Source organism: Netta rufina (assembly GCF_964035555.1).
Source record: "Netta rufina genome assembly, chromosome: 2".
NCBI classification, from domain to species: domain Eukaryota; kingdom Metazoa; phylum Chordata; class Aves; order Anseriformes; family Anatidae; genus Netta; species Netta rufina.
Genome location: NC_140124.1, coordinates 137,015,294 through 137,042,596, shown reverse-complemented (window position 1 = coordinate 137,042,596; position 27,303 = coordinate 137,015,294). Strand labels below are relative to the sequence as shown.

Genomic DNA, 27,303 nt, shown 5'->3' with positions numbered 1-27,303 from the left:
CCCTCTCAGCTCTAGCCCACGTAGTCTTCCCAGCTAATCCTATCGGTTCTCCTCTGTTGTTGCATCTTACAAACAATTGGGAGTGAGCCCTGGTGTGGCACAGGGAAGGCCTGTGTGAGCAAGACCCTAATCAGCTTCTTGTTACAGCAGCTGGCACGCTGTTTGTAGGAGCTGCAGAGCTGAATAACATGCCTGTCTGCCCTGAGACCATCTCCAACCATCTGTAAAGGTTTTTGCTATATTTATACATATATGAAATAATATATAAAAGGGATTGTTTGATCTAAACTACTTTGGGGAAGGGCTCGGCTTCCATAAGCCTGAGTGTGCCTCCAAATTTTTGGCTGGCTGGCTTTATTCTTGAGTGTTTGAGGAATGATTGATTGTTCTGGAAGCAAACTAAAAAGACAGATTTGAAGTTGTGAGCTCTCCAGGTCTAAAGAGCACTATGAAAGTAGGTATGCTCAGAGGGTACACATTGGAGTGCTTTAGCAGCTAAGTACAGGCAGCTGCTCTTTGGACAACTTTGTTTTCATAGTTCACACAGCTCATACGTAGGAGAGGCTGATTTATATGCCATCTCCACACATGTTTCCATACATGTGGTCAGAAGGGGGAGAAAGAACCTGCCTAATGCAGTAAAGATGCTAGCTTAATTCATTGAAGAAGAGTGTAATTCAAGCAAGTGTTTATTCCAAGGGAATATAATTCAGGAAAAACACAAATACAGCTTAAACAATGGCTGCCATCTACAAACTTTTAGGAATTAAACCACTGCCTTCCCTCATCTTTTACAGGTGTGTTTGCATCCCCTTGGCTGGTTTGCGTCCTACCTCCATAATGAACAGATAAGGCTAATGCACATGGTGACTATAGCGCTGTTTTGATTCAGTTACTCACAAAACCGTAAAACTTTTCAGCACATGTTTTGGCAAGCTAATCATCAGGTTTTTACTTCCAGCGTATTGTCATGATCTATTGCATTTTCTGGTACAGGACAAAATCCAGTCACCAGCAGGAATCCGGTGGGGTCGGTCTACATGAAGCTTGCGTGTCTTTGTTGTCACCGTTCTACACGATGACGGCTCATTCACTCGTAACCGAACGACCAAACAGCTCACAAAAACAACTCTTATAGCAATAGCTTTATTATCTTTAAACAAACTCTATATTACAATTTATGCATCAATATGCAAAATTAGAATTATTAAATCATTTCCATAAAATACCGGGAATGAATTGTATGTATATGTACACTTTTTCTTAAAATAGTGTTATTTAAACAATGACTCAATTATTAAATCACTATGAAATGTTGATAATTAATAGGCTTATTTCACATTCAGAAAGAACAACTCGGATCCCAGGCTACTGTATTTCAGTACACAAGAGACACGGCTTTTAGAAATATCTTTTAACAAAGCAGAACTCACGAGAAAAACGTTACAAATACTACATTCTTATGTACTGTGCTTTTGGTCGTATCAGGTATGCATAGAAGGTATTAACTAACTAAAGCAGATGTGTTTGCTCAAAATGATGATCAGACTTGATTCCAGTTCTTGTCTCTAATTCTGGCCGTGTTCAGGAATCCCCAGACAAAACTAATGTCCATATACGTATAACAGGGGAGAGAAGTTACAAGCACAGTTCAGAACCAAGCAGGATTTTTTTTTTTTTTTTTAAGAAAGCTGCTCTAGACAGATTTGGTTTATAAAGTAACCTCACTGTGCCTGGAGAGAATGATTTCTTGTCTACTACAAACTGTAAAACATCTGAAAATAAGACACTTAGAAAGCTCATTTGTCTTGATGTGTTTAACATAGTATTCTTAAGTGTACTGTGATGGCATCATAACTATTAATGTAATCGGACCCCGTGGGTCTTTACTTTTGGATCAACCCGAAAAAAAAGATCTCATTTTGCTTAGCAGAAACATATCTGAAAGGTCGTATTTCTAAATACCCCTGTTTTAAATCACTTCTAAGATGATAGGCATAAAATGAATTAGGGCTTAATTGAACATTTACTACATGTAGTGGTGGCAGATCAGAAGGGAGAGAGACCCAACAAGGCTATATTTAGCACCTGCACATCTACGGTACAATGAGCTTTAGATTCTTGGTAGATTTTAAGGAGGCGAAGCTCTGGTTCTTAAGTTTTTGAATTGCATGTCACTGGCTTCCAGCTAATGACCAGACAATGCACAATGTCATATATACATTGAAAGTCCTGAAAATTTGATGGTGGATGAAATAAAGTTTCTGTATACAGACAGTTTTAAAAATAAATTCATGTTGTAGTTCATGTTTTGTTCTCCAAACCAGACAAAGGCACTAGTTTACATTAAGGACTAATGTCCTGCAAAACTTCAGTCAAATAAAGGAAGCTATTTTAAGGTTAAAGTGGTGCTAAAACCCAGCTGTCACTAGTAACTTAAAACAGCCACACTGGGTTTTTCAGATTTAGTGGGGGAAAATGTTTTGCCTCAGGATGTACATGTTGGGGGGAGTGCATGTGTGGGGGAAGGCTCAGCCTTGAGCAAGTTTTTACAGCTGAGTTATAAACCTGGTTTATAACAGAAACTGGCAGACCCTAAAGTATGATATAGTATGTATTGATATATATTTGGTGTGTGTGGCAAAAATGACTCTGTGCACTCAATTCTTCCTTATTCCCTGATTTTTGGTAATTGAAAGAAAAAGGATTTTGATTGACCCATAGTCCGTGGCTTTTCCCTTTCACTTCATTTGTTTGCTAGAACACTTTCCTTCCAGCACTAGTATCTTGGCCAGGGAGCAGGAATGTTGTCAAGGTTAGAAAAGCTTAACTTCATTATAATCTCCTACTTCAAAAATTACATGCATCTCTACTTGACGTAGGTTACTGCAGAGAACGCATTATGCTCAAAATGGTAAGATATTACTACATTCACCACAAATATTTATTAAAAAAATCCTTTCCTCAGGGCTTTATTTTTCACCATGGTGAATTTGCTAATGAATACTTGGGCAAAATTTGGGTCAACTACATACTGATATGTTTTCATTACAGTTGGAAGGTGTTCAGCGGCCACGGCTTGCGGTGCTGGCATTGCAGCGGCAGTGGGGGCGAGGTGGTAAGATGTCTTGGTGACGTACTCCACGAGGCGGTTGTACTGTTGTTCTGACAGTCTCTCTCTAGCTCCATCTGCCTGAAATAAGGCAACATAAAATGATTACTTGACAGTAATGACAGTAAAATGATAATTGACAGTAACTGAACTCAACAGTGAAGACAGTAACTTGCAGATCACTTTGTAGAGTTAAAAACCTTCCTCCCTGGGATCTTGCTTACAGTAGTTTCATGGATGTTTTAACCAGCAGAGCTCTCCTGTAGTTTAGTGACTGGAGGAATACTCCTTTCCTTTGCTGTTTTGTACAGTTCTATCCTGAGATGCTCTAACTCCTACAATTACCTTAAAGGAGCCTATAGCAAGGTGAGGATCAGTCTTTTCTCCCAAGCACCAAGTGATAAGACAAGAGGAAATGGCCTCACGCTGCACCGGGGAGGTTTAGGTTGGATATTAGGAAAAATTTCTTCACTGAAAGGGTTGTGAAGTATTGGAACAGGCTGCCCAGGGCAGCAGTTGGGTCACCATCCCCGGAAGTCTTCAAAAAATTTGTAAAGCTTAGTGACATGGTTTAATAGTGGACTTGGCAGTGCTAGGTTAAAGGCTGGACCAGGTGATCTTAGAGGTCTTCTCCAACCTAAATGATTTTAACTCCACCATAGACAGGTCTAAGCAGTTTCTGCAAAGAATTTCAGGGATGGACTCCACACACCTTGCTCAAGAGCTGATCTTTACAACACATCAGCTCTTTATAAACAGGAAAAGCATCTAAAGTCCTCTTAGAAAAACATCAATAGCTCCCAGCAGTGTTTATCAGTCGGACAGCATTTATAATTAGCAAACCTTTCTCTTGCAAAGTACAATTTATGACAACCCACAGCCATTTCTGGGAAGCTAAGTAAGTCTTTCAGTTACTTGATTCAGAATAAGGACTAGAAGCTACCTTCCAGGTGACTGGGCTATCTGTGACTGGATATATCCATTTGCCTCTGCTGACCAAAGAAGCATCCATGTATATATATATTTAAAAAAAAAAAAAAAAAAACGTTTTTGCTACAGGTGGTTTGGGCATGTTATTAATGGAGAAGAAATTAAGGTATACATGCAAACTGCCTTTTCCACCAGGGGCTGTACGGACTCTTCTGAAGAAATCCCTTTTTGTAGGATGAAATACGCTGAGGTTCAAGGCCCTAGTAACAAGGATACAATTAACCCACTTCCAGCTAAAAACCAATACTGCCAACAGAAAGGTGGCATCTACCCTATGGTTTCAACCCAATAAAGATGAAAAGCCATGGGCAAACTTGGCCCTGGAAAATCAGTCCGCTGTGCCCCTTTTTATTTTATTTTGAAGAAGGAACTGAAGATGACTATGACTAACTTGGGAAGGGCAAGCATGAGAGAAAATACCAAGCTAGCTGACTTCAAAACAACTTCCAAAAAAAGATATTCAGAAATATCACCACTGATACTAGAGGGGTATCAAGATCAAAGTCATTCAGAACATAACTTATTTCCAAAATGTGAAAAGGACAGAAAGGCAGACACTATCCTAGGGATAGGGTCTGACGCTTCCTTATTTATAGTGGGAGAATTGCTGACCAATTTCATTTTTGCATGGTTTAAAATGTCTTTCTTTGTTGCATGTCACACTGAGGATTCAAAGACAGCTGTCTTCTGACCGTCTTTCAGGGGGTTTTACACATGCCTCAGTAGATGTGATGATATTTTCAAGCAGCACCATTGGATTCAATTTAACAGCCACGATCAATATCCTGTCACATCTCCGGACCGCGAGGCTCATTTTATACAAACCATTGCTTATTTGAAGAAACAATTAATATGATTCATAGATAGTGACAGATGTCACATTCAAATCAAAACAGTCCCCCTTTTTTTTTTTTTTTTTTTAAAAAACTATGCCTTTGGAGAGGAATTTGCTGCTCAACAAGTGGGAACGCTCCTGTTTTCAATCATCACCACAAAAATGCTGAAGGAAGTAGGCTCATGAACAAACTCAGAAGCTCAAAGATGGAGCCTATGCTTAGAAGCAGTGGAAATGATAAAATGGACAGAGGAAAGCTTGGTTTCATCCATATTCTTAAAGGGAGGGGAAAAAAATTACGAGGCAGACTGCTGCAGCAGATACAGAGCTAACGAGGGAGAATGGTGTCTGAATGATGGCTTCAGTCTGCAGTCACAGAAAAGGTAATACCTCATTAGTCAATCTGTTGTAGCAGTTGAAAGGAGAGAAATACGCTAAAGTAGCACCTATGTAAACTAGATTACACTTCTGACTCCACTCTGACCAAAAGATCAAAGTTATAATAGGAGATGGAAATGGTGCTGGCATCCCACTCCCCTACTTCTGTGAACCCATTCTTCATAGGAGCTCTCCCCATGCAGACAGGCTGAGGGAGCTGGGGCTGTTCGGCCTGGAGAAGAGAAGGCCCCGGGCAGAGCTAACAGCGGCCTGCCAGTGCCTAAAGGGGGCTACAGGACAGCTGGGGAGGGACTCTGTGTCAGGGGGTGTAGGGATAGGGCAAGGGGAATGGCTTTAAACTAAAAGAGGGGAGAGTTAGATTAGACACAAGGAAGAAATTCTTCTCTCAGAGGGTGGTGAGGCCCTGGCACAGGCTGCCCAGAGAAGCTGTGGATGCCCCATCCCTGGAGGTGCTCAAGGCCAGGCTGGATGGGGCTTTGGGCAGCCTGGGCTGGTGAGAGGTGTCCCTGCCCATGGCAGGGGGCTGGAACTGGGTGGGCTTTAGGGTCCCTTCCAACCCAAACCATTCTGTGATTCTGTGATTCATTCAGCTCCAGGCTATATCCCATAGATATAGCACAATTATTCAGGAGGAAATATTAACTGTGCTTGGACGGTCTTCCAAAGTAACTGGGACCCTACTTGCTTCCAGATGACTTCATCTGTAACTGTCGACTTCTCCAGCCAGTTTCAGTTTAGCTTACATTGTCAAGACAACAACAGAAACTTGGAGTTGCTGTTATTCTACATTTTTTTTCCTAAATGGGATGTAGTATTGTCATTAACCAACTATTTTAAAAAACTGTAATATTTATAGCCAAACCATTCAATCAGTCACAACTTGGTTAATGGTTGCTTAATGCACCTGTTAGATAAATATTAGAGATTGTACGGCCTTTAATGTTAGAAGGTCACATTTTGGGGCTTAAGAACTCATTTTTTTTCCTAAAATTATCACTCATAAAGAATAATCCTTCAGCAATTCTAAATCGACAGTGGCTACAGCATATTTGTTGTGCAGTCCAGATCGTGTGTAGCACTAACAGTCTGCATAGAGCACACTCGGTAAGTAAGAAGGTTCTTTCTTTTTTTATTTCTACTACTAATTTAAAAATTCAGAGTGGTTTTCAGCTCTGGGTATGATACCTGTAGCACCTATCATGAAAACCCTGTTGCAGATCATCACAAAGAAATTCAGGAATGTTTGGAATTCCAGGGCCCGTCAGTTTTTTGCTCTCTCCATATTATAAGCTACACCAAAAGCAGCTGGAAGAAGAGGCCGTTTAGAGTTTGATGTCTGTCTGGAACCAAGCAGTGTCTCAATTACTTTGGAAGATAATCCAAGTACAATTAATGCTTCCCTTTCAATAACAACATTGTCAGTGCCAGAGTTTTCAAGAATCCATCCAGGCTATTCCTAGCCAGATGGATTAAGTTATATATTGTGGAGGCAAACAAGCCATCAGGCAAACCTATTGCTGAAGGAGTCAAAATATGTTCTATAACATCTCTGGTGATTACAGCTGTAGAATAACTCATGTTTTCTTTCCTAATAGTTCCAAGAAGCTGAGAGGCAAGGGGAGAAACTGTTTTGGGTAGAGCTGAAACAAAACTTTTGGCAACTATTTTGGGTGGACAATAAGACACAAAAGTGCATTTTTTATAATGTTGAAATTAATCGTTTAAATTTGTTGTATTATTTCTAGGGTCTTTGATTAATCAGAAAATTAGATATAATTTACATTTGGCAACATTACCTCTGTTTTCTGGATGACATGACTGGGCATTTTTTTAAGCAAAAAATTTTGGTCACCTTCACCGACGTCATCATGTACAGAAGTGTCAGCACTTCATGTAGCAGGACATCTTCAGTGCAACAAGAGAGCCCACCACTAATATTTAGGAGTCATGTCTCTTTAGGTGTAGGTTCTGCAGCTCTGAGGCTGCTTACCTGCAATTCATAGCTTGCTACTCCTAAGGATGCCTTTCCTTATCAAAATCAAAGAGTTTTTTTTAATAAATGCTCTTGTTGGGGAGCTGAAAGGGAGACCATGGCAGAACAGCCCCAAGCACCACAGAAGTGAAATGCACAGCTGCAGAAAGAAAACTTCCAAGTATGAGAGGTCCCAATCCACTAAGGCAAAAAATAAGGGAACATTAATTACAAAATGATATTACATAACTCTAGGTAATTAGCAAAACTTTATGAAGCTTTAGGAATCTGTTTTTGCGTAGCTGCCTTAGCATAAGAAAAAAAAAATCTTATTCTTGCCTGTCTTATTTTTAACTGCTCCTCTTTATAGCACATTTCTTTAAATATTCACAGAAATTCCACTGTGAATTCTGCATTCTGAAGGCATACTTATGCCAAGTCGGTTTTGTACAGCATCACTCAGCTTTTGATGTCCCGCCATCACTGACATTGCTCCACCCCTGGGGGCACAGTCACCGCTTTTATCATGCCATACATTTTCCCTGCATTCTCAAGGGCCTGTGTCAGCAGAAGACATTGTGTACTGCAGCTGGCTGGCTCGAGGCTTACAGCTCCTGGCATTGCTATGCCACTGGAATAAGGGTCCCATATTTTTATCCAGAACTACACAAAGAAACATATGTATTTCATCCAGCATCTCCAAGGCAGCTCACTTACTGTGTGTAGTAGAATATGTATGTGGGACTACTGTACCCAAGCCATGTAGGGTTGTGCATGTACAGGCTCCACTTGGCCCAGCAGTCTCATATATTTCCAGCTGCAGCAGCTATGGGGACTAGAATTAAGCTCCCTGTCCTATATCTTTCCTCCTCCCAGCAGGCACCACCCTCTTGCAACAACCTTTGGGCAAGTAGTGCTCCCACAGAGTAGCAGCCTACTCCTCACCCCTCGGATAACCAGATATAAAGACAAGAGACACCACAGGTGCTGCAGCCCAACAACAAAAAAATAATCAGGGATGGTGCTAAGTTAGGTTTACGGTAGGTTGAGTGCATCAGTAGTCTCAGGGAGAGCAAATTATCTTCCTTTTTTCCTCCAGGACGGTAGCTCTGGACTGAAGAGGTTTCAGCACAATGGCTGCCTCCAGCAACCACACAGTGTTCAGGGACAGAAAAACTGAGCTTTGCCGACTTGCACCAAATTTAAGTAATGCCTCATGCAGTTTTGTGGTACAGGAAGGCAACTTCAGTCAACAGTCGGGCAAATGTCAGACTCTGTGAGACTGAGGTTACTGGAAAGACAATAAATGTAAGTGGAGAATTCAGCACTTAAAAAAGGAGCTTTCACAGAAATTCCACATGCTGTCATGACTCAGATGAACTCCTTGTTCTGCTGGAATCAGCAGCAAAATTCTTTGGTGACTTCAGCAAAGTTAGGATTTTACTGAAGGTGCTGAAGCCTCTCATACTTTTTGGCACACCTCCTACTTCCTGTTGTTTTACACGTGCTCTTTTTGCGTATCTGAACCAGAAATTTCTGGTATAGCAGTCTATGAACTACCTGACACACACATGTTTGTTTTTGAATTGAACTCTCATATGACTCCACTTGAGAATTTAATACAATAAACATTGTTTCCCAAAAGTATAAAAATATACCATTCTTCTACCATTAAAAAAAAAAAAAAAGATAATTCATTCAAAATCTCAGTATTCAAATGGCCTAGAAATCTTTCAATAAGAAGATGAAAGATTTATGCTTTTACTGGCAAACACATGGTACTTCCAACCTCAGCAAAAGAACTGCTCCATTTTAAAGTCAGCATTTGCAAAAGGAGGAAGATTTAAGGAACTAAATACAGCTGGCAGCCAAGAAAGAGCTCTGCATTGAAACTGGGGAGATAAGAAACATGCTGAAAAGGAGGAAGCATCAGCATTACTGAACTGTTAAAACAGAATTCACAGAATAATAAAAGGAACTGTTCTCACTGTGGCTCTGTAGGCATAGGCAGCAGCTCTAACTTGCAAATAATAAACACCTCACACCCGTGAAGCTAGTCCTGAGATGCTCTTCTGAAACGAGGTGGTGATTACCAAGAACTTACACTTCTGCTTTTTCCCACAGAAAATTGCTGTCACAGGTACTCATTTTCATGATCAATAAGAGGACAGAAGAGAGGAGACATGTCCCTTTCATCCAAAGGACAACCCAGTCAACAATGAGGTGTGTGAAATCAGCAGATAAATTAAAAAATTAAGTTTGGCACTTAAATCTCTGGCCTCCCAACCCAAAGGTGAGTGTGTGTCCATTGCTAAAAGCTTCACCCTCCCCCCCCCCACTTTTACTTCATTTTTGAATAAAAATCTTACTCAGTCTTTACCTCCACATCACAAGGCACTCTCTGTTGTTTTAGCTGCACCTTCAGCAGGTCTTTTTGCTGATCATCTTCCAGACAATCAATTTCAGTCACAGGGAATGCCTGCTGCTGCGTGTCTTCACTGATACTGACCACAAAGAGCACCTCTGAGGTGAGCAGCAAGCAGCCTTCGTGCTGCTGGCCCGATCCACTCACAATCATGACATCTAGGGCCATATGGACTTCGGGCCTCCCGAGAGACTGCAGCATTTTCCTGTGTTACCAAAGGAAAAAAAAAAAAGTTTAAAAAAAGTAGTCAGTGTTGTTAGGCATTGGATCCTTGAGGACTTTTTTTGATCACTAATGTTCTTACTTAAGCCTGTAGCTATTGCCTACAAATATAAAATAAGCCATGGAGTATATTCCAAATCTCCAATACTGAAAGATGTAAGACTTAAGATTTAGAGGATAAATGCGAAAATGTTATTTATCAAAACTCCTTAATCATTCAGTGCAAAATTGGCTAATAACCATGCTAGGTCAGCCTATTTCCCATCCTAATAGAAAAATTACCCTGAGAAGCGGCTTACAAATTCAGCACAGAAAATAAAGCTATCTTCACGAACAGCTGTTTCTGGAGATGTGCAGTATTTTTCTTGGGCTCAGTACAATGATAAATAAGAGCTCACTGAATGCCATTAAATACAGATCAGCTCTGTAGTTCCAAAGCTGGAAGCAGATCAGCAGCCCATCATTTGCAGATTGGGTTTCTATGCACTACCTTTGTGTTTAATGTTCCTAAACAAACTGCCATAACTCAGCCTTTCCTAGGGAAGCAGCCTGTTAACTTGACCACAGGCCAGAACCTATTAATAAACAATGTGGATGTAAAAATGAGCAAGTGTCTAAATAATTTTACCAGACATATTTGACGTGGCTATTTGGAGCCTGCTCAACGTGTTGATCATTTGGATGAGAGCGCTGCTTGGGAAGCTGAGAAAGTCCAGCTCCATGCAAAATACCTGTGGTAAGAGAATGTAAGTTTTTTAGTAGTTGTTTTCTACAAAACAGTTACATGTTGTAGTGATGTCATCTGTTTAGAGCAGTTCATAAAATAGTGCAGGTCCAAAATGATATCACATCCTTGGAAGCCGTAGTCAAGATAAGTCATTAAATATTACAATGCAAGAGTTGTGCACTTAACCCCAGTGATCTTACATTAGCAAGGAACAAAAAAACCAACAACCTACCACTGCATGTTCTAAAAATCAGCCATACACTTGCAATTAGGAGAAACATAATGCTCCTGAGAGCCATCATTTCATAGTAGGATTGGACACATCACTTACAATTTCTGTATAAAAAATCAAGACCATTGTTAACTTTCTTGCTTAATATTAAAATACTTCCACATACATGTCACGATCGGTACAAATTAGAACGAAAGTTTGCCTAGATACCGTATTTAAATGTTCAGTTACTTAATCCAGCTGTTAAACACAGATCCATACACATTTATGAGATCTCCCGGGGCATCTGGTTTATTGTGAATTCTTCTTAGTGCCAACACAGAATGGAGACTACAAGAAGCAGTTAAACAGGTTTCTAAATAGACTATCCAAAGCTGAAGATGACACAGTACGTATGCTTTCAGATGGCTTGTAAACTTTTAGAGATGAGGTATGGTCACCAGAAAGAGTGGATTGCAAAACATTCACAAATTAAGTAGTTTTAAAAATTTTTACAAGAAAGTCAGGAAGTGGGCTACGCAGTAAGCACCAGTGTTATAAGGTTTAGTGCAAAGTTAGTCTTTAATAAACAGAAGATTTTTATTTTTTGGTCTAATTAAGCATTCCATTGAAGGAAAAGGCATTTTTGTGCATAAGGGTGTCAATAACTTAGATTCCTTTTTACACAATGGATAATAATTTAAACAAAACATCAGCACTGAAAAAAACCTTTAATTTTTAACACACATGTTGATGGTAATACTTAAAAGCAGCATCCCAGTTATAACAGTTGGCTTACCGAGGTTCTCAGCATTATGTGAGTGAAAATGTTATTTACAGATGGAGAGAGAGAGAACATGTGTTTATTTCTGTGTGGTCCCCCACCCCTTGGTCCCCCCCAAGAGGCACGGTCCCACTTCCAATCCAGTTGTGGGTAAGAGTTACTTGAACTCTTGTGTTTTCCTCTCACGCACTGTCAGCTATTATTGATACAGTTTTTATGTTTTTTCCTGGCTAACTCTTTTTGTCACATGCTCATGGAAAACATGATGTGTTGTATACCATATCTGCAATGAAAAGTCTCCTTCTACTGTTACAAGCTCCTTGATAAAGACTGCACCGAATAATTCCCCAGTCAAAAAAAAAAAAAAAGAACACACTCCCAGCCAGCAGACAGAAGCTTCTGATTTTGCCAATACAGGTTTTATACCAATGTTATGCACAATTCAGGAGAACAGATATTATTAGCACTCATATAAACTAGATAAAGTCAAGACAATTATTTTAAAGAAATATAATAATCAAATATTTACTAATTTCTTTCAACAGATTACTTCAATGAATGAGTTGTCAATGTAGTAGTAAGTGCGGAAACAAGATCCTAAACAAACTCTAGGAGAACTACTTGTATTCTAAATAACACATCACAAACATAAATGTGGCTAGCGATTAAAGGCATAAATCTTCAAGATTTGTCCAGTGCAATGAGTGAAGTAAAATTAATAACATCATCCTTGTATCAACAGGTCTTCCCTGCCCACTGCTTCTTAAATATCCAGACCAATAGATTCCATTTCGAGACACTGGAAGCAAAGAAATCAGTGCATTTTGATATTTTATTCTTTTATGGTTCTTGCTGGTCCAGAAGCATCTACTTCAGTCTGAAAGGATTCATCACTACTGCCACTAAGTGCTTAGTCTAGCCGGAAAACACACCTCTGGTTGTTACGAGGTTACCCGTGCAAACCACGGCTGTCCTCTCCCAACTCTCCAGATTAAAGGGGATGTTCCCACTACACAACTCCCTTCTTTCTCCCAGGAACATAGCTCCCTCTTTGTGTAGAGGTAACCCAACTCTTTCCTTGCTGTAACAAAGTAACCTCAAAATAATGCTGTAATTGGGCATGGTGTTGCGCTGTTACATTTATGTCAAAAACTCTTTTGTAAGCACATATGTTTCTGTAACTAATTCTTCTGTATTCCAAGGATTACTTCATGCTCTCTGCATTCTGTGTTTCTGTGGCTGTACAAGACTGATCGGTAACACAAGAGAGAAGCACAACATGATGATTTTTAAAGAAAATTAATACAACATTTATAACTGTTCAGATGTGGCGCTTCTAACTCTTTCTCAAAGTCACACAGCTACCGAGCCAAGTAAGCAGACGTAGCAGGTTGTGTTTGAAGAGCATTTTAAAGTTCTGGTCATGAAAATTTAAACAGAGACGTTGGGAACAGAGAAACTCACCGTAACCTGTCTGGGAGACAAGTTCAGCTGCACCTCCAATTGGCTTAGTAAAGACACCCATGATCCCTTTGCCCACACCAGAGATAACGCCCTTGGCTTTATGTCCTGCTGAAGCCTGGCCCTCGGACACTCTCTGAAAGTTCTGCATCGGCTGATCTACTATACCAGCAATTGCACCTGAAAAAAAATAAAACCCCCCAGTAGTTAGTGAAGATTAACATTCCAGAATAAGAAACAATCTTACTACTGCAACTGAGTGCTGTTTGAATTTCAGGTGGTAAGCCACCCATCTTATACAGCCGTTTAGCAAGCAACCAACCCAGTAGCTAAACAATACCTTAGCTTCAGTTTAAGTTAAAACCCTACTTCCTTTTTTTTTTTTTTTTTTTTTAATGTATTTTACTTTTTTAAACATTCAGATCACCTGACAGTATGCTTTCATCCTCCAGCTACGTTCTCTAAATGCTTCTGCTGAGTTGGTATAACGTAGCTCATTCTGGGTAGCAATTCTGAAAATGCTGGGCTTGGAATAAAGTCCGCCAGTCTTAGTTATGGAAATGAGATTTTCACATAAGCCTGAGATAGAATTCATGAGAATAAAAACTGCCTGTATTCAATAGATCATTTTTATATCCTCTTCCACTGCCAGAAACGTTCATAAGCTAATGCAACTTTTGATATATTACTGAGATTAGCAGAATTAGACTTTGAGACTTTTTGTTACTTTTTTGTGAAAACGATCATATTTTACTTTAATGTGCACGGGTCAAACTTTTACAAGTGACACACTGACCTTCCCAGCTTTTAGTATCAACAGAGAACTCCAACTTAAATCTTCCTAAATGTAAACAGGTATGTGAGGTGGTACGTTTCTTTGATCTTGAGTTTACTCGAGCCACTTAACCACAGACATGTCTCTACTTATTGTAATTTTGATAGATAAGCTATTTGGAAATTGCGAAGAACACAACGATTGGACAAAGTGACATCAGTTAGAAAATGGTTTGCCTTATCCAAAGTTCTTTGCTCGGTGGAAAGCCAGTTTGTAGGCTCCTCGGATAGCTCTCAGTATGCAGCTTCTGCTGCAAATACCCAAACAATTATTTCATGACAGGACCGAGGGTCACCTCGGTAACCAGGCATTTTTACTGCAGTGCAGACATCTTTGAAGATACTGCTTTGTATGTGGAAGCAAACCCAGGCATGCTTCCACAGCTTCTGACGATCACGGCAGAGGTATTTGGCCCCACATGTTCACCAGCGTGACATACGCCAGTCAGCTCGCCGCTACCCGGTCTTCAGATGGTTTTAGTTATTGTTACTGGATAAACAGAGAAGTTGCTGCCTTCAAACAACAAGAACCAATACTGAGCTTGTACACTGCTGTTCTGTCCAAATGAAAGACGAGGATGAGAAGAAGCACACAGTTCCCCAGATCCTTGTCCTTAGGATACTACCTATCAGCAGTTCATGTAACTCGCATCCCCCATAAATGCCTCCCTCTCCTCTTAGATACTGCTTCTGACTTCTGTATGTATGTAATTTGCTGATAAATGTATAGCATTTCTTCAGAAAATACTGGTCTACGTTAATGTCATACTCAGATTTTATTGAGATCACTTGCTGAAGCCAAGTGTGCAGCTGAACATTTACTCTTTGTAACGCAAAGGTCTTGAAGCTTCCTTAACTTTATGTCATGGAAACGATACAATTTTCAATTCGATTCTGTTTCATTGGTCCTTACAGCTGCTCCTGCTGCTTGACTAAAATAATACCCAACACCACATTACACAATTGGGATTGTTTGCTCAGTCTTTTCTTTTGTACGATGGGGATGCATTTGAAGGCATAAAACAATACTTGGTGTTCTGCTAAGTTACAGTATTACATTACCCTGTGACCTCCTTCACCCTATCTATCGAGGTCATCCACAGCAACTGCGCTTTCAGAACAGAAGTTATTGCCTTATTAAATGTAATCCACCTAAGTCCTTGCACTAGTAAATTATTTACTGCAATACACTTGAGCAATGTTATAAGGTAATAATAAATAAGAGCCTACTCCAAGGACCTGCGGTATGCTCCAGGCACTTCTCAGCTGGAATTAGGCCCAGAGGACAAGGAAACAGAATGGAAACTGCTGTGACTGTGTTATATAAGATTATTTACAAAGTACCCAAAAAATAATATATAGCTTAATTAGCCAGTTGTTTAGTACTTCCACACTTTCTGTTATTCTGCCATTTTATGCATGCTCTGCATTTCTTTGTTAGGCCACTGCCCTTTCACTTGTCAAATCCTTTTGCACGTTGTGCCTTCCTACCTGCAAAAAGTATAACCAACGATCTCTTCCCTCTCTGCTCACCCTTTGTAGTCTCTTATCTCGAACTGCAGCTCACTGACTAAACTCACTCGCCTGGTGGGGTCACTCCCACAAATCACATAATCAACTCTAACCGTACTCCTTTCATTTAAGGAGTGGCTGGTCCTAACACATTTGCATGAGGAAGTCAGATCTGTGCAGCTGCTTCCTTCTACACATCATGTATGAGCAGAGGGAAAAAAATAATAATAAAAAAAAAAAGGTCAAAGATTGAGCAACCTCAAAACCCAACAGCAGTGAGATAATGGTGACATACACGTGAGGTTCACTGCATCTCCTTGCACCAGAGACTGTGTGAAGCAGATATCCCGTGGTATTCATGCGGCTTCTTTCTTTCTGATGTTAAGTTAGTGAAAGAAGCACCATACTGGATGGACTTACCACAGAAGGTCTCTCCCCTGAGTCTTCTGTCGGGCATGAGGTACATGTAGTGGTTCCTCCCTTCCCAGTCTCACCCTCGTAGTCTAGAGATAGCTGTGGCATCCTACCATTGTCCCATCCCTTCTTTTTCTTTCTTTTTTTTTTTTTTTTCCTCTTTTCTTTTTTTTCCCTTTTATTTTCTTTGCTTTTCTTTTTTTCTCTTTTTTTCTCTTTTATTTTCTTGTCTTTTCTGTTTTCTCTCTTTTCTTTTTTCCTTTTTCCTTTCCTTTTCTATATTCTTCTCTTTTATTCTCTTTCCTTTTCCTTTTTCTATTCTTTTATTTTCTCTTTTCTTTTCAAGAAATGGTTCCCCATTTTTCTTTCCTTCCTTACCCTAGGCATTCAATTTTATATGCATGTCCACATATGTACACACACATTACGCATGTATAAAGAAAACCTCAATAAAATTAAACACCAAAGCAACAAAACAAAAACATATTCTTCCATTACTGGACCAAAGAAGTTCCAGCAACACCGTAACATCTGCTAAACATCAGCTGGGGTGCACTCTAGTTAATACATGTTGCTCAGTAAGCATAAAAAAGATACTTTGATAACTACAAAATTCAGATAGTTCAGAAGTATATCACTGTATTACTTCAAGAAGAATTTGATTACTGGCAGCGAGTCTGGTTCCTGCTCAGATTGACAATATTTGGTGAATGTAGCAAAAGCATGGCTTATAGAATTCAGCAAAGCTTGCTTTGCTTGCGACAAACTCTTCTGGACCAAGAAATAATTGGAAAATATTCCCAAGCCCCCACCAGGAGAAAGTGGCCATGCTTTCTTGTGAGGCTGGAAGCTAGCAAAACTGAAACTGTTTCTGTTCCTTTTCTTTTCGCTGTTGTCCTTCTGCGTTGCCGCAAATGTTTGATACTGAAAATACAGCTGGGGCGTAGTCTCCTTACAGCAAACATCGCATGAAAATACAGCTAAAATAAAAGAGCACCTGTTGGCTTGCATTAATATATTTGTACAATTAGCATGCGGAATAGCAAGACCTTAAGGATTAAAGACAGGCAAACTTAAAACAGCCTTGACACAGCGATCGTTGCACAGTCAGAACAACAATAACAACAACAACCCTTAATAATAGAAATCTGAACTTCTGCAATCCAGGCTTCTCTACCAGGACAATTACATTGTCACTCAGTATTGCTATTAATTCATTTCCCTAAAAAGCAAGTAGCTTTTAGTAGCACTTTTGACACTGTGAAAAAATGTTTTCCCTAATATTTGTCTGCTTTTCAGTTATTCAGGAATGATTGACTTTCTAACGGGAGCTACTTCAATATGGTACTGTTCACGAGGCTCAGCAGCTGAAAACGAAGCCTATAGTTTCAATACTCTTTTACACCTACTATTTTACGCTTGACCCTGTCAAGCAAAATACAGAAGATAGTCCCTCGGTGGGGAGTGCCTGTCATCTAAACATTTTAAGTACAATTTCACTGCATTTTTGTCCGATCATATTATAAAAACAAAACAAAACAAAAATAACTATCACAAGCTTTTGCTTTTTCACGTACAAATGTGACTAAAATGACCCAGGAGTCTCCCCCAAACTAGAAAAGGAGAAGATAGCCTGCCAAAGATAACAATCAAATCAAACAACACCCTGACAGTGCTTGAGTCATTTAAAACGAGACAGGACAAAGCACTTAAGAATGTACCATGGGGAACAACTTGCACTGAGGAGGAGACAAGAGTACATAATTTTGGCCCTGATTCAGCAAAGCTCTTAAGCGCATGCTTAAGAGCTTTCCTGAATTGGGGTCACCGTGAGCCAGATTTTCAGAAAAATCAGAAAGGCAGCTCTTCTTTCTACGTAGATACCACAATGTATCGGTGAACTGAGTACTCTTACATGCCTGTGCCTAGGCATGAAATCTGCATTTGGAATTCTTTAAGCTGCTTGCACGAGTCAGATGGCTTTTTACAAACACGACAGTGCTCTGACTATCCTATAAATCTTTCTTACACTTCTCAATTTTACAATTACAATGTCATAGAAATTATGGCTTCAAAGGGTCTTGCTCTCTGCATTCCTGTACTCATCTGAACTCTTCATGCTTGCGAAGGAAAATAACCCAGCAGCTCCATTTTGTTTCGTTATGTAGGAAGAACCTGGAGGTATTTTTTCAGTAAGCATTTTCATGTTTACTCTGAACACGCTGGTGAAAAAGAGCAGCACGGCAGTAGCTCCCTTCAGTGACTGTTTTTTTGGGAAAGGCACAGTATTCATTAGACTAAATGGTCCAGATAGAAACAGCTTTGTAATGCATTTGTAAAAATTGAAATGTAGGTCTGTTCATAATTTAGGTATCGATGCAATTTACGTGGGTGCTGCTGTGTACACATAGAAAATATTATTTTTTAAATCAAGTTTAAATTAGAAATTATGCCTACTACAAATTCATTGAAATATTTCTGATTCTTCCCTTAGTGACAGGTACCATAATTGCCAGTTCCAGTTACCCATAACGTTGGTTATTTATCTGAATGCTTAGCTGTCTGCCATGCTGAGAATAGAGGTATTTAGAAGTGAGAACTCTCTATAGAATAACAGCAGGAGTAAGGAGAGGATTACAACTTGCAAAGGAGCTCTCTTTAAATGCTAATGTGAAATTCAACATTTCTAATGTGATGTTTAATTTCTTAGGAAAATCAGCGATACTGAAATTCTAAATCTTGTTTTTCTAAACTCGGGCGTCCTCCTGCAGACAACCAAAGCATTGTGTACTGGGACGTATTATACTAGCACAGCATATTTGTGAATGCATCTTACAAGTTCCTGGCTTCCCTGAACAGCAGAAACTTTACATTGCAACAGCCAAAGCCACAACGTTTTGCTCTGTAGTTCTGGCTGATGCTTTTAGCTCTGAAGGGCTCCAGCGTCGGTGAAGGGGACGGCAACGACGCTATCTTCTTTATTAATAACTGAGCCAAGATCACCAAACCATTTCACCAGCTCACATACACCAGGCTGACACAGTGCTTCTAAAAGTATAATCTTTCATCCAGTTACTCAACCTGACTGCCCTTAGCCCAATAAAACAAGAAGGAAAAATAAAACCTTCTCTGAGCTGCCTTTGATTTGTAACACCAGTAACAGCTTACTATTGGGGTAGTAGCTACTAATATATGAAATTTCTCCTTTATGCACATTTCTCCCAGGACACTCGCTTTCCAGTTTACAGGCATTATCAAATGACAGTACTTCACATCATCTAATGTTATTGCTTAAAATAATTTCCAGTAACTTAACCCAAACTTGTAACATTTTTACCACTTCCTCTTTGGGGCTTTCAGGGCTGCGGTTGCAAATTTAGGAGTTGTGTACACTACTGAAGATTAGGAAAGAGGACGAATCCTTTCAAGCTTCAGCTCTTCTAACCTTTTGCACTGGACTGCATTTGGTCACTTTGATCTCTAAGGGATTCATACTCTTTAATATGCACTAAGGAACTGTGCCAAACAATACAATTCTGCATTCTTTTGCTGTGTGACAAATACAAGTAACCTTGAAAATCCACCCCCTTACGGCAAAACTTCTTTCAGAGATTTTTCCAGTATGGGTTAGTTTTCCAGTTTTCCAGTTTTTAGGTACTATTTTGAAATGGTGAGGGTAATCTTCACTTCTAACAAAACCACTTGGACGCTTGATGAATATAATTACACCGAATCAGGATGATCTGGGTCTCTTTGTAAAAGCAGAATTCCTCATCAAAGATTACTTAACATCTGCACTAAGTTCAGCTGGTTTTCAAACAAAAGCAAGAATCCCCGATATCTACAGTGCATCAAAAACAATCAGTTTCAGAAGGCATTCCTATAACTCGTTGGAAGTAAACACCAGTGTGATGACGTCTTTGTGCTGACTTAGTTACAAGTCACCCTGTCCAATGCAGAATATTCTTTTCTTCTGAGATTTACACCATGTACCAATGAAAATATTTCACAAAGAAAGAGAGTGCAAACTTGTTCCATATCTGCAATTATTTTATCAGCAAAAAGCACACACAGAAGTCACTAAACTTTGCTAAAAGCAAATGGTATTTCATATACATACTGTGCGACTATTTCACAAAACAAAACAAAAAAGAACAGATTTTGCAATTACAACTCACATGTAGAAAAGGCTGATGAGCAGATTATAAAACAGAATTATCACTCGAGTTGATATTTAATAGTACATTACCTAGAAGGCTAATGCCTAAACGAGAGAGCCCTTGTCTCAGTCCTTCTCCCAGACTCTCTGGAAGCTGCCTTCTCCATTCTTCCTGTCTGTTGTAATGTTCCTCATCCAGCGACAGCCTATCCATATTCCGAGCAAGACTTGTTGCCAGATTGGTAATTGACGTCAGTGTACCTAAATACATGGAGATATACATTTGGGTCCGGATCAAAATGCTTTAATTTAAAACATGGAGTTGTTCTATGCCTCACTGAAATACTGTGCTTACGAGCAGAACAGCAAGTCAATTGAAAAGTTGCCCATGTGTAACATTCTTTACTATTTGTTAAGCATCACCACACTGCTTCTACGGTCCACATCATGCCTTTTACATTAGCCTTCACCAGGTTTGCCCAGCCAGTGGGAAAAGCAACTCATCCGAACATCCTTCCCGAGGTCCCAAACTTCTGTAAATCTAACCTAAATGGAGAGCGGGCGATGGAAAGGTAAACAAATATTTACAGAATGAGCCTGCAAGGATGTCTCCTGAGTCTGAATCACCAGCAAGCAGCTGCAGCTGCCGAGCTGCCGCCTCTGCCGGCCGGCTGAAGCCACGCGATGGCACTGTTTATACAGACTTCGCAAAACAAAAGCTGCTTGTGTTTTAAATCCAGATCTGCCCTTCTGTCAAAACCTATCCGCATACTTACACAGTTATGACAACTGTATCTACTTTTTTTTTTTTTCAAAAGAAATAATAAGTATGATGAGGCAACACAGTGTAGGATTTCTGATGGTTAGCAGAAGTACAGAACACCTTTAATATTTCTGAAGTTATCACATGAAATACTGGCTGAGCCAAGCTGGATTTCCCAGTGGGAGGTTTAAAATTCTGAAGTTTCTGAAACATTCTTACACACTGTAGTTAAGCAGTGATCTGTTTAATACATAAGATGTTATATATGAGCTTTGTTACCCTCCCAGCATTTCGCTGCAGCCTAGCAAGCCAAACAAAGCTGCAAGCAATATTGCTTAAAACTTTTAACACATCCTTTAACAATGCACGACAACAAAGCAGCAGTAGGAGCGACAAAGTGAAAGATCTACCTTTGGAAATGTGTTTTACAAATGATGTTGTTCCTCTGGAAACTCCACTGACAAATGCTCCTGGGCCTCTGGTCAGCCCTTCATAGGGGAGCCTAAAGAAATCAGCTATGCCGTTTCCTATGCTTCTCACCAGGCTAGCTGGGCTTCCGAGGATTTCCAAGGATCCAACAACCCAGCCTGTATGGAGAAATGAGACAAATGTTACGGCTGCAAAAACTGCAGAAGCAGCAGTTGTGAAAAGGTTATTCCTTAATTCTCTTTTTCACACTAGAATTCATCGCATTATGAACTTCCTTTGAGCAAAACACGGGAAATAACTCATCCACTATGAATTCAGAAATGGCAATCTTTCATACTTCGTAAATCAAAGAAATCCTTTTGGCAAACTCACAAATAGCTTTAGAATGACTTCCTTCCAGGAGCTTCCCGTATTTCTGCTAAAAGTGTGTTAGGGAGGTGGATGCGGGATTCTCACAGCTACGGAGGAACAGTACTGAAAGTTCAGATCGCTCGGTCAGTTTTATATGCTATAAGGCAACGTTGTGATTTCACATCCTTATGTGATAGAATTGTGACAGCAAGTTTATACTGATACAATGTACTGCTTTACAGGAGTGTGGAGGTCAATTGCTTGATGGAGTGTTAGGAAAGGGGATGCAGATTTTTGACAAGTGCTTAAGAAGTTATTTTAAATCCACCCCAACCCTTCTAAGCTGATCATTTTCTTTCAGAGTGTAGTGAAAGCCAGACAAATGTCTTTTTCTCAGTACAGTTGTGTAAACACCAATGACATCTACATGCTGATTAGGTTACTCATAGGGGAGTATTCCCTATGCATATCCCATGAGAGGTATCTGCGGATCTAGTTTCCTATATAAATGCAGGGTTGCCAGCAGCTTGCAGGATGGCCAAGCGCACAGCAATTTCTGCGAGCCTTGCTGGAAAGCTGTTTGCAGGTCTTGTCTTTCTCAGGGTGGTTGGCAGCAGATTTATTAGGGAAATAGTGCTGCATGACTTTTTTTTTTCTTTTCGGAGGTCCAGAGAGAGTGATTCAGAAATGGCAATAAACATTAAACGGGAACTGCCTGGTCTTTGAGCCTTGGTATCGTGAATTTCAGCTATAACTGTCAGATCTCCACAAGGCACGACAGGGACCGAAGACTGAAAGATGGACTGATTTGCCTCCTGCTCTCCCGCCGAGGGCCCTTGATCTGTGTTGCCCTCCTCATTCCCATCTCGTCACCGCAAACTCCTGCTATCCAGATGCTGTTCTTGTTTTCTAGTAACCCCTCCCAGTCACTCCTGTGGAAGGCTGAATCATGAAACTGAACAGAAGAGAAAATGTTACTCATATGAAATGAATTAATCTCATACTATCATTCTAAGCTCCCGGAAAATCTATTATTCTTGTTGAATCTGTCCCACATTTCAGCCCTGGCAGGTTGAGAGCTCCGGTACATGCCGTATGAAAAGAGGGAATCGCACTGGACATAAGGGAGAGGGTGGGATGGAGGAGGAAAACAAAAAAAACAAACAAGCACTACTGGCAGCTCGACGAGCAGAGCGGCCACGAGCGCTTCAGGCCCGCCGTGGCGGCCCGGGAGAGGAGTGTCCCACTGGCAGCCCGCTCCTGCTGGGGACCCAGAGGAAGCCAGCGCTCCAGGCTGGGCCTGCTACTCCCTCAGTGTCATATTTGTAACAAATTATACTTGCCACTGTGTGAAGTGATGAAAAGCTGGAGGGGTGGGGAGCCATGCGCAGATGGAAAAGATGCTCTTTCTGCTTTTTTTTTTTCTGATCGATAATATTGCAATAATCCCTTACAAACGGCCACATTTTATGTTATTTTTACATCTCCTCGGCATGCCTGAAGCAGTTGCTTCGTTCCCTGAGGTGTCACTGTCACCTTGCTGTCCCTCCGGCTGAGGCAGGCCGGATGGTGGTGCCTGATAACTGATCCCCTCAACAGAAGTGGTGACGGGATGGTGTGAGGTGACGGCCCCGGGCTGTGGGACACAGCTGGGCAATGCCCCGCTGCCCTACAACACCTTGAGCAGGCACCGCCAGGCCCGGACATGAGAGGCTCCAGCTCCACACGCCTGCTTGGCCAGCCAGTGCTTTCAGGCAAGAAAACCAGAATAAAACCAGGAGTTGGGGCTGCCTGGTATCCTGGGGATGGGTCCAGGGAAGCTCTGGAAGCTGTGCACAGCAAGGATGCGGGGAGGGTGACCCTCCTTGGCCAACACTGAGAGCAAAACTTATGGCTTCCTGCTGCCAACATGGACAAGCAGACCCGAGGAAGGTATGGGACTAAGCTGGAATAGAAAAAGGAGACATCAGGAACAATCCTTCAATTCACAAGCTCTCTGCTACTTCGCAAAAATACAGTACCACATTAGACTGCCATATCCCAAAGTATGCTTTGTAATTATATCCACTAATATGAAATAATTACGACTATATTAGCAAAAAGTCACTGCATTTCCTTTGTAGACAACTATAGGGCCAGGTCTGGATGACACTAATAATATTTTAAAATAGATTTTTTGCTAACTTTTAAATAGAAGCTAACGTAATTAGAAAAGGATGGGAGATTTCCATTGCAAATTTTGCTAATTCGAGACAAGCAATGCTAATCAGCATATTTGAGAAGAGCTCTCCAGCCTCATTCATTGCTTACCAGACACGGAGTCTGACTGCTCCTCTGCAGCACATGGGGCAGGCAGCCTCATACAACCCCGTGAGGAGGTTTTGGGGCAAATCCTGTGCCCTCCACAGGGTGGCAATGGTCTTGCACGCAGCTAGGGGTAAAACAGGAGTGTATCCCACAGGGAGCAAGGCACAGCTGTATGGGAATACCGTGTGCAGATGCTACAATGATTTACACATGGGGCAGAGGTGAGGAGAATGGGGTCAAACGCCCCCTCATCTTGGAGAAGACTAACATGGTTTAAATGTAGCAGAGAGACCCCTCTTCCACGAGAGTCCAGTCCAAGAACTGTAACTCACCTGACAGTGAGGAAAGGATTCAGGGCTTGCAAAGCATATAAAGCTTTCTACACGAATTTTTCCTCCTTTTTAACTTTGTTGAAACAATCAGACTTTTGACAAGTGTCACAAACTCTTTGAAATAAAGCAGTTGCTTTGTCTGCCCAGGCAATCACTTACATACAAAATTCACCATTTTAATAATGGTAACCCCTTTCAAAAATACACGTTATTTTTGAATGTTCTGAGAGTGATATAATTAATAACGAAATATAAGGTTATGTGCCTTTCTGAAGAGAAGTTCCACTGAAACAAACCTATTTCTTACTATTTAAATTTGCTTGCTTTCAGCTATGTTATGAGCCCAAAGTAAGGGCTGGACTGTGCACTGCTGCACTCTGCAAGAGTAGCACAGGAGGAAAGACCAATATCAGGCTCAGGAATCTGTAACTAGCATATGTGCTTCACCTGGGATGTTGCAGATGAAAAGCCAATATAACCCCAATTTCCTGCTGCAGTCTATCACCACTTGTAGCACCACTCCCATACAGTTGTGGGGAGGCAAATTCACACTGGGGACCACAACTGGCCACAGTTTCACTCTTAATTAACAAGAAAACAGATCTCCCCTTTTGTACTATGGGATTTGACTGTAAAATAAATCCAAACGAGTAGCAAAAAGCAAAACCTGCAAATTTTGCAAGCAACTACATATGAAAATAATGAAACCATGTGCAACGTTATGGTGCCCAACTGTACACACAGTTGCCATAATCAGCTATGCAAGTCAGATACATGCACAGTGAAATACCAGATCAGGAACTCACTATTTCTATTTATAAATACCTGAAATGCATCTGTACAATTTGGGCAATCATGCACAGAAAACTGGTCACAGCTATGCTTGCAGCACAAATGGATGAATCAGGTTTTCAGAAAATCAATATGCAGGAAAATAAAGCCTACGTTTCAGTACGGAGTATGTTACTTGTGTGCAATTGTGGAGGGTCTTCCTCCTTTTTCAGGTAAAATTATGTTGTATGCTAAGATAATTTGCACACTAAACAATCTCATTATTTATGAATTTATACTTATAAATTAACATTTACAGGAAACAGAATGTACCTGCTAAACCTACAGACTAATAGCTCACTATTGATTCTATCTGGGAAAAAGTTAGTAACAGCAAACTTCATAGTTCTTGGATCAAAGGACAGCAAACATCTGTGTGCCAGTTTAGCATGAAGGCTCTATGAAGAAAGACAGATTCCTAATCATAAACTGCAGCCAAAAGGAGTTTTAACAACAAAACAACATTCAGGGCTATAATTTACTTCTGAATGCAGAGCAACATGCTGAATAATTTGATTAAATGTAGTTTTGGGGAGTTTATGTGAGGAATGTGGGTTGATTCAGTCTAGCACTATAATATAAAATGACAAAACCTAAGCCAGCTAGAATACATTTTTATGCTGTGTTCAGGGTTTAGTAAAGCCTTCAGGCGGCTGGCTAATGTTTAGCACAGCTTTACAAATCTTCACTGGTGTCTGCTCGGCCATTTTATTTCCCTTCTGTCGTATGGCAGGACCTGAAACATGTCTCAAAATATTGTATCATTATTAAACAGTGTCTGAGGAAAACAATAATTGTATGGCTAACATCTAAATTACTCAGCCTGAGAAACAATTACAGAATGCTGGTACCTAATAAAAATATTACAGGTTAAGAAAAAGTACTGACCTGCTCTGAAAAGTGCTCCAGCAGCATAATGCATGGCCAAGGCATGGACGAGCTGCCTGGCAGTGGTGAAGATGGGTCCTCGCTCAAACACAGAGAAGGAGAGCGGAGTGTGATCTGAGGCTATATACAGTTTTAACGAAGCGTGAATACTGACGAGCAGATTAACAGGTTGTATTGTTAATTTTCTTAACTTCACTGGCTTGACTAAAGCTCTTGCATGCTCTCTCACTTGTTCAGGCAGTATCTGGGTAGTATCTGAAATATTAACGGACTGCCAAACAGCTTTGCTTTCTGGAAGGTATGTATCAAATAAAGTCTTAATGTAGTAAACAAAGGTGTCTTCCACATAAAGCCTAGCTGGTTTGAGCTCAAAGCTGAGGTCATTCACATGAAACATGAAATTCTCTTCCTCAGAAAAAGCAATGCAAAGTTTTATAAAGCAGTTTTCCTTATAGTTTTCCAAATCTTTGTTAGAAACAATGAGGTTGTTCACTCTGGACCACTGCATGGTCTCGTTTTTCTCTCCTTGGCACAGCAGGACTGCAAAATGGAAATTGGATTTGCTGTACAGCTGATTGTCCAGTTGCAAGTCTTCACAATACACTTGGAGACTATAAAACGGTGGGAGGCCTTCCCCAGTGTCTCGCTGGAACTCCTGCGACAGGGGTGTCAGGTAGCTGGTTGCTGGGGCCATGTGGAGGAAAACGTTGTCTGCTGTGAGACGCAGAAGTTCAGACGACACCTTGTGATTTGTAATATCATCAAACACAGCAAGACTTAACTGACTGATAAACATTTTCAAGGACAGGCTCTGCTCTTGACTTCTAGACAGGAGGGAAAAAAAGTTTGTTACTTTACATCCTTTGAGTTCAGCTAGCATCTTGCTTTCTCAAAAAGCTAACAGGAGAGATGTTCTCTTTAATACATGGGGAACTCATTGTGCAAGTTCTATTAATGGGATCTGGCAGCCTTGATCACCACAGTGGTACCACCCCGGAGATTTTCTAAGAAGTGGAATATTACAGATCTATGCCAGGTTTCTCTTTCTTTCTTATCAACAGGATAGTTTTGACAGGAATTCCCTATATACACAGTAATCCCCTATCAGATTTGCAGCATAGCCAAATATTAAAGTGGACAACAAATAACATTTTCTAATAATTCAACTACAGCCTCAGCTGTACAGCATTTTCTTGGAGCCACTACTGAAGGCTACTATTATGGATAATCCATTTCACTTTATCGAGGCAAAGTGCGCTCCAACTAAACCACCACAGCATTTTTATAGCGATGGCATTGAGGGCTTCCCCCCCTCCAGTGTTAACTGCTCTTTGCCAAGTTTAAC

At 40.5% G+C, this 27,303-nt stretch overlaps 1 protein-coding gene across 1 annotated transcript in view; it reads right to left on the bottom strand.

Moving 5' to 3' along the window:
* Nucleotides 1-1,204: 1,204 nt before the first annotated feature.
* VPS13B (vacuolar protein sorting 13 homolog B) overlaps nucleotides 1,205-27,303 on the bottom strand; it is a 459,183-nt gene continuing 433,084 nt past the window's right edge. Inside the window, exons 56-62 of the mRNA XM_084281966.1 lie at nucleotides 25,959-26,782; nucleotides 21,231-21,407; nucleotides 20,148-20,318; nucleotides 13,142-13,318; nucleotides 10,584-10,686; nucleotides 9,689-9,938; nucleotides 1,205-3,193 (exon numbers count right to left, since the gene is read on the bottom strand). Coding sequence (XP_084138092.1) covers nucleotides 2,948-3,193; nucleotides 9,689-9,938; nucleotides 10,584-10,686; nucleotides 13,142-13,318; nucleotides 20,148-20,318; nucleotides 21,231-21,407; nucleotides 25,959-26,782 — 1,948 coding nt within the window. The 3' untranslated portion in view covers nucleotides 1,205-2,947. The remainder of the gene's footprint in view (nucleotides 3,194-9,688; nucleotides 9,939-10,583; nucleotides 10,687-13,141; nucleotides 13,319-20,147; nucleotides 20,319-21,230; nucleotides 21,408-25,958; nucleotides 26,783-27,303) is intronic.